At 41.8% G+C, this 8,629-nt stretch overlaps 1 protein-coding gene across 1 annotated transcript; it reads right to left on the bottom strand.

Moving 5' to 3' along the window:
* Positions 1 to 5,342: 5,342 nt before the first annotated feature.
* Positions 5,343 to 6,258, bottom strand: LOC149298174 (high mobility group protein B3-like). The gene is made up of 4 exons (XM_089487708.1): positions 6,109 to 6,258; positions 5,873 to 6,012; positions 5,607 to 5,781; positions 5,343 to 5,486 (listed from the first exon to the last, which is right to left on the bottom strand). The coding sequence occupies exons 1-4, from the start codon at positions 6,256 to 6,258 to the stop codon at positions 5,343 to 5,345; spliced, it is 609 nt and encodes a 202-aa protein (XP_089343834.1).
* Positions 6,259 to 8,629: the final 2,371 nt, after the last annotated feature.

The following is an 8,629-nucleotide window of genomic DNA, read 5'->3' on the forward strand; positions in this document are numbered from 1 at the left end:
TACAGATTGTAATATAAAGACAGGACCTTAAACTGATTTTATTTATAGATGGCCTGGGGAAACCGGGCAGTAGTTAAGTTGGGACTAGGGTGCTCTACCTGAAAAGTTACCTTTGACGGCCTTGGGAAAGCAGGGTATGCGTTATTGTATTTTAAGTATGTTTGCATGCAACAGGTAATTTCTGAAATAAATATATGAAATGTTTTACTATTTTTTTTTTTTACCTGTTCACTGCCTGGAAGGGGCTGAAGGTGGGACGGGATAGGGCTGGGGACAGGAATGGAAAAGGCCAGAAGCAGGAGTATGTGGGTGTCAGAGACATGACCACCCACCAGGCCTCGACAAGCCATATGGCAAACTGATCAAATTCTGGAGTGGCAGATTGGGTGCTGCAGCATGCGACCAGCTGCACACTATGGAATACGTAATGTGCAGCAGCGCATATACACCTACCCACGTCATGGCGCTCAGCTGCAGAGCATCCACAGAAGACCACATTGGAGCTGTAGGGGAGTTCTGTGTTGCAACACCATAGACCTCATAGATTTTATAGCTCTGTGGATCAGAAGATCTCCCCACCCATGACCCATGATCCCTCCACCCACAAAAATTGGGACTGCCCTTGTCCAGACACTTGGGAGGTACGTGGATGTGATCTAGTCTTTAAGGAGGCAGGGAGTGGATATGATCAAACACTATTCCCCACCTCAAGAGATTGAAGGTACTTCCCTCATGACCCCAGGTTCTCAGGTATGTAAATAACATGTCCATGGATAGACTATATGCCTTAGGGGGATGTGAGGCTATAAAGTGATTTTAATATGAACTCACTCCCATGCAAGCTTGTCCACTTGTGGAACTAATGTATTTTTTTTACATATTACGGTATATGTGTAATATAGCAGGAAAAGAGCATGTTCATCAACAAACGGATATATTCCCTCATACCAGTACACATTAGAGGGTAGCAGTGGCAGGACTATGCTGAATGGTGGCGAGGAGCTGGAAGTTGTCCTGATGAATTTTCCATGGGAGCGCATGATGCTCTTAAATGCCTTATTTCTTCCATGTCTTGTAAGTGGGATTCTTTTGGATACAGCTTTACATTGCTGTACTTCAACATCGTTGCTTTTCGCCTTCAGTTGAGTTTAAAAAAAGGTTCCCCTACCATCATTTTCCGTACAATGCAGTGGGAGCAAATCAGTATGTGCACAGTTTTGTGGGTGCGGGTGCAGAGAACCATGCAGTGCTGCGTTACTCAAATCTATAAGTAGCTACTGGGGAAAGAAGCAAGTGTTTGTTATTTGTAATTGATTGCAATTGCCCCTTTAATATAGCAATTTCCAAGTTCCATTGTTTTGGTCACGCTAAACAAGAATACAACTAACACAGTAGAATAGGCTGTCTGTGAAGCTGGAATTGGACCATATAAATTCATCCAAAAGCCTATAGAGGGATTTCATGTGTTGTTTTGTTGTATTGCGTCTTTGATTATGCCATTTAATGTTTGTCAGCACAACATATGGGTGAGATAATTTGTATTCCAAGTATTAGGCTGGCAGTGTAAATTATTAAAGGCCCAATTCATCGAAGCATTATCCACCATATGATTTTTTTTTTCTTGTTTCACAGCATTTGCTTAATGCGTCTTCTTAGATTTAAATAGAGTAAGCATAATTTTCCAAAGTACCAAAATGACGATGTTTATTATCCAAACATTAACCAGAAGGGATGATTGTGATCCCATACAACTGTAACACAAGCTGTGGGTAATCGCATAAACAAATCTTGAAATGAGTATTACATTAATACATACATTTATTATGTTTGTTACAGTATCCCACCAAAAGTTTATTGATAAAATGCGTTTTTGTCAGTTAATGAATCTGAGTCAAGTATTTATCATTTCATTATAGTCTATGCAAGAGTTGCTACTCAATTTCTTGTGATGGATTTATCTCCGGCACGGAATTCCTCCTATTGTTTCTTTTCAAATGCAATACAACCATGAGTATGTGAACACCTCTCCTGATTATTCAGTTTCGGTGTTGTAGCCACATCCATCAGGCGGATGAAATCAAGTACATAGGCCAGGGATGTCCAACCTGTGCCCCTCGGGCTGCTGCAGGACTACATCTCCCATACTCATCAGCCAGGCCCTTAGCTGAAAGAGCGTTATGGGAGATGTAGTCCTGTAGCAGCTGGAGGGCCGTAGGTTGGACACCCCTGACATAGGCAGTGATCTCCATAGGCAAACATCAGCAGTAGAATGGGTCGTAGTGAAGAGCTCAGTGACTTTAAGCATGGCACTGCCATACGATGCCACAAGTCAGTTGTGGTTTGCTAGGGACCTAATTGTGTGTAGGGAACATTTCAATCACTGAGAACGTCACAGGCTGACCCGGCTTGCCAAGAGACTACTCCATCTTTTCTTTTTTTGGTTGATCCCCAGTCCTCATTCACCCCAGGTCTGTCATACCCCCTTCCACATGTTTTATTAAGGCTGAAAGGCCGCTGTTTCTACAAACAGCTCCCCTTTTTTTTTTTTTTACCGTTATATCCAGTGTTCCCTCTAAGCTGTGCTCTTGTGTGTGCGGGCGCACATAGCTTTTTTTTTTAGAGAGCGCACATGTCCAAAAATTTTGCGCACAATAGTTTTTCCCCAAAAAATAAAAAAAAATTATATTTGTTTTGAAACTTTATGTGGCGCGGATATTGTGCGCACAAAATTTTAGCTCTGTGAAACTTTTTGCACAAGAGAAATTTTCTGCGCATGCCAACTAAGAAAAATTAGATGGAACATTGTTTATATCGTGTGTGACTGTCTTTCAGGTGTACTGTTTTGTTAATGACAGTACACAAATGCCATCTCTGTATGAACGTATTTAAGCTGCTGTTTGTGTTCTGGCCTGGTCTATAAATGTATGTTTTGTACTTAAGTAAAATTCAATGAATAAGGGCCATTTTATTCAATGGACAAGGTGATTATAGTTTTCTATTTTAGTGGAACACACCATTAGAATTATTTGGCCCAGGGTGAGTTACGGATTAAAATACACTATAGGGGCAAGACAGCTGACCATTACACCAATTGGGACTTTCATGACATTGCATTGCAAATACAGACAATATGTAGTTGGTTCCCCCTTTGGAGAAAGATGGAGTGTTTGTGGGAATTTTTGCCCATTCATCCAGCAGAGTAGTTGTGAAAAAAAACAAAAAAAACCCTGGCTCACAACCTCCATTACAGTTGATCCCAAAGATGTTCGATGGGGGTTGAAGCCAGGGCTCTGTGCGGCCAGACAAGTACTTCCACATCTAACTCATCCAACCATGTCTTTATGGAGCTTGCTTTGTCACACTGGAATAAGAAAGGGTCATCCCCAAACTGTTCCCACAAAATTGGAAGTGTAGCATTGTCCAAAATGTCTTGGTATGTCTATGTATTTAGAACGCAATGTCAAGACTTCCTGTTGGTGTAATAGCCAGGTGTTCCATTACACTATATATACACACACACTATAAAGTTTATATAGCACGAGATACATGCACTATTATGCGAGCATTGACAAAAACCAGATTTTCTCCAAAATTCTCACACCTGGCAGCTACTATTCCTGCAATATTTTGGGAACCGTTCCCTGCTGAAAAAGACCACACCGGGCATGTTTTTTTTTTTTTTGTTTTTTTTTTTAACGGCATTGCCAAGTCCGATCCTCAGTAGACTTTTATTAGTCAGGCTGGGTGATTCAGACTAAGCCCTTGAATAGTTTATTCCTAGGCAATATGAGTCAGGGTGTTTATTTAGTAGATCTAGGCCAAGATAAAAGCTATAAAAACAGTTAACATGCAGGGTTTTGTAAAACAAAAATATAAAGGTTCTCAGTCGTGTGTGTGTAGGTTTCCTTATGGCGTATGAAATGGACACACTGTAGGCGTAAATAAAGACTTTTCCATGACAAAGCTTTACCTGGAGTTAAAGTTTCTTTAATATGTCATATTTAAACTATGAAAAGAATCACATGTATACTGAAACAATTCCATAACGTCTGAAAAACCGGACCAATGACATCTGTAGAATGAGCCACAAAAGAGATTGTTGATAAAATGCAACTTTCAAGCGATTGTTTTCTGCTAAGAAATTATGGCAAACCTTACCAATTCAGTTTTATTTTTAGACATGACAAAATGGTTTCTTATTTTAAATAGACTAGGTGTCTCATTCCATTAATACACTTTAATGGGAAAAGTGTAAGGCACAGTGACCATTTATTCAAAGTTATTGGGCATTTCACAACTGTAAAAACTAACTGCGGGGGAACCAACCAAGTTTAAATCCAGCGACTACCAATGCCATACAGGCATAACACACTTTATACAACAGACCCAGAAAGCAGCAACATCGGTACAATAAGACGATTCCACTGTTAAATGAACTCAGAACTTTGCCAATAACAGTCTTAAAAATGTAATACTGTTTTATTTTGCTTCAAAAAAAACATTTCAGCATTCTAAACAGAAAAACAAAAAAAAAACCCAAAAGAAACCTAAAGTACAGAATGTTTCTGAATCCCCAAATCCTGTACTCTTCCTCCACTTTATTCAGAGAAGACGTGCCTACATTCTTAGTTTAAAAACTACTGCACTGAACTATTAAAAAACAAAAAGAAAACAAAAAATCCATACATTTCTCATGCCAGCTGAACCCCTTCCAACATCTAATGGCAGAGTGCTAATTCACTATATACAAAAAAGACAACTTTAAGCTAAATGGACGCCCAACGTAGTGTAAATCGATCTGTGTGCATGCTTTGGGCCAAAAGGCGAACCCCAAAAGATGGCGTTAATAATCCAGGGACGTTTTAGAACCCCGAGGTACCAACAGCTTCAAAAAAAACGAGAAAATAAAAATGCACCATAGGTATTTGTCTAGTTTACAGATTAGATATGTACAGTTTATTACCCAGGATTTTCTAATCAAGAACCATTTCGTAATACCTTAAATTAAAAAGAAAAAAAAAACCCAAAACAATTCGAAACATTTTTAAATGCTTTGTTTACATCAACAGCAAAGTGCACAGAGTGAGGAGAACACTAGAGCGCTTTCATTTTTAAAAATGTTTGGAAATATGTACAACTTTGATACAGTTTCAGATGCTCTGTTTACCACACTGCTACCTAATGTAAACCAGTTACAACGCCAAGAGCCTCTTTTTTTTTGAAACTATGATATCAGAACCCAATTTTGCAATTAAACCTAATGAGGGAAGTTGACCATCATGAAAGATGGCAGACGGTGGTTCCCCTACTCTATGGTATTCACATGGAGAAAATATAAATTTCTATTCGTCATCATCATCCTCATCTTCCTCCTCGTCGTCATCTTCATCCTCGTCGTCATCATCCTCCTCTACCTTTTTCCGAGCAACTTTAGGAGCTGCTTTTGGGCAGTCAACCTTTCCCTTGGATTTGTAGTCAGCAACATCCTTGTTAGGATGGGGGGAAAAAAAATAAATATATAAGAATACGGCCTCAAATCGCTCAGCCACAGGAAGGTTGTGCATTATAAGATACTTGGGGGGTCAAGGGTGGCAATAATAGGTTACCTTTTCATATTTTTCCTTCAGTTTCGCTGCCTTGTTATTGTAGGGTTGTTTCTCACCATCGCTCAAGTTATTCCACATTTCCCCCAATTTCTTTGCTACATCACCAATGGAAATGCCAGGATTTGTGGATTTGATTTTAGGACGGAATTCAGAGCAAAATAGAAAGAAACCAGATCTACAAGAACATAAAACAAGACCAGCTCAGTTATGGAATCCCAATACACATTAAAAGAAATGGGTAAAGCAGAGGGTTGTGCAGTACTCACGGTGGCCTCTTGGGAGCGTTGGGGTCCTTCTTCTTCTTGCCTCCCTTGACTGGTCCATAATCTTTCATTTCTCTGTCATATCTCACTTTGTCTGCTTTTGCCAGATCATCAAACTTGGACTTCTCTTTGACTGACATTATCTAAGGAAGACCAAGAAATAAATTAACAAAACTAGAAACCTAGTCACAAAAAAAAAAAAACAAACAAACAAAAAAAAACTAGTGAGGAAAAATTACCTTCCATCTCTCAGAACATTTCTTGGAGAACTCAGCAAAGTTGACTGGGATTTCAGGGTTCTTCTTTTTGTGCTCCTCCCGACATGTCTGCACAAAATAGGCATAGGCAGACATCTTGCCTTTTGGCTTCTTCGGGTCACCTTTAGCCATATTGATTCTAGAAAATAATTTAAAAAATTATATATGATGTAACATCAGGCTCAAAAGGGGAGATTCATATGTCCTCAGTAGAAAACAAACAAAAAAAAAACCCCACTTTGTGTTATACACATTTGCTCCAGTGTCAAGTTTAGCCTATGTCCCGAAACAAATGGCCCTTCAAACTAAACATCTGTACCCAGAACTATGGTAAAAAGTCAATGATAAACTAGTTTCAAGCAACACCACAAAAAAAAAGTTTTTTTAATAAAAATATTTTTAACATATGTTTTTATTATATAAATGCTTCAATTCTTTAAATATTGTGGTAATAAAAACAAAACAAAAAAAAGGGGGTTCCCCTCATGTGCCCCGCCATCTTCCCCCACACTCCACACCCAAGGTCATGATTAGTATAAATAAATTAAAATATATAAACTAGAGCGGTGTAAAATGTGCCCCGAGTGCGCCCCGCTGCCGGGCTGCGGGCGGGCAGAAGGGCCGGTGGAGTGAGACACAGCCCCAGTCACTGCATAGGGCTGCACCGGGAGAGAAAGACGACAGGTCACCAAGACACCAATAATTCATCTTCCATTTTGTGAAATGCTTCCTCATGAAAGAAAGTCCCCCTAAAATGTAGCCCTCTAGAGCCCTAGTGGGGTATTTTTATGTGGGGAGAAGCGATAAGGGGCGATTCGGTATTATTTGCCGGTCCCGTACGGCTACTATGCCAGTATATAGCCTTGCTATGGAGTATATAGAGAAGCCTGGCTGTTCTTTGCAATGGGTTCTCCATTCACTAAAATGGCTTCTCTCTCTATGCATAGGCAGCAGCGAAAGGGCTATACACACACACTGCACTGCCTCCGCCCGCAAACGGACTCGGTTATATCCGCTCGCAAACACGGGATCACCTCACAAACGGCACGGTTGAAAAGGGCCGACTCTCCTCTATTCGAATCTGGGGGTTTTATACCCGCGGGGTACACGGGAGGGGCGGGGGAGCGGGTTTAATCGGGTGCCCCCTTCCCACCTCGCTGAGGCTTAGCGCAATCCCATGTATAACAAAAGAGCCGTGTTCAGCCATTACAGGAATAGAGGCGGCGGAGGAGGACGGGGGGAGGGGGTTTAAAAAGTACAAAAACGCCAATACCGGGGAGAAAACAAGCCCCAAACCGGCACGACTGGAGAGGGCTGGGGTAGGGCAAGTCGCCGGGGTAGTTTTGGGCAGCTGGAATAATGCCACGGGGAAAGGGGACAGGTTAAAGAGCGAGGGAGCCGAGTTCTCCGCTGTCTCCAGCAGTCATGTTATTGAAGGGAGTCACAGGGCAAAGCTGCAGAGAGAGGGGTAAAGCCTATCGTGAGGGGCATCGGGGTGCCAGCAAAGGGCAGAAACGGGGCAATTAGAGGGGCTTTGGTGGGGATAGAAGGGTGACCTCTTCCCCCCTCCTCCCTCCCACCGTCGTCTTCCTCTCAAGACAGGGAAACAACAAGGCAGAGGATGACAGGGACAGCCATGTTAATGCAGAGACATTGCAATGCAGCCACCCAGCCAGGGGTGCCAGCTAGCACCCAATAATGGGTGCCAATGGGACGCCGCTCAATTTAACCCCAAACGGCCAGAATACAATTAAAAACACATTAACAAAAGCTGCATTCACCACAATTTAGAACAAAAGCATCGCAAATACAATATCCAAGAAATAAAAAGATTAAAAAAAAGACACAAAAAAGAAGAGATGCCTGGCATGGGGGTTGGTAGGGCTTTGTTTTGCCACCGCATTGCCAGCACCCTTGGCAGGGCAAAGGTTAATTTTTAACATTTCCCCATCCATATATACAATATTTAAACGGGAAAGAAAAATATATAATCATAACAAAAAATACACACACAATAACAAGTGACGATACGGTAAAAACAATCATAGATGATTAAGGCAAGACAGAAAACGGCAAGAGGGTTAAAAGTTAGGAAAAGGAGGAAGGTGACCCAGAAGGTGCGGCGGCGGAGGTGATGGAGGGGGGGAGGTGTGATGTTAGGCAGGTGAGAAGGCACGGAAAGTTTGGGGCGCAGGAGAGCCACAGAGAGGATGCTGGACCTACCTGTATTGTTCGCTAGTGTGGAGCCCTGCGCACGCCGCTCACAACTAAGCCTGGCTCGCAACCTCGCGCTAGCTTACTACGAGAGCGACTCTGATTGGCTGGAACACACTCCCGTTTAAAACAACCTCCCAGCCCGGTCATTGGGTATGGGTCTCATGAATATTAATCGCGCTTTTTGCTTGTGATTGGTACAGTGAGCAGAAACGTCATTCATTCAAAAAGAACACCCGCCTGGGGGAAATGAAAGAAGTTGTAGAGTCAAAACAACGCTTCAACATAC

Source organism: Sceloporus occidentalis, unplaced genomic scaffold (assembly GCF_023333645.1).
Source record: "Sceloporus occidentalis isolate IW3139 unplaced genomic scaffold, rSceOcc1.0.p SCAF_34, whole genome shotgun sequence".
In the NCBI taxonomy this organism is placed as follows: Eukaryota; Metazoa; Chordata; class Lepidosauria; order Squamata; family Phrynosomatidae; genus Sceloporus; species Sceloporus occidentalis.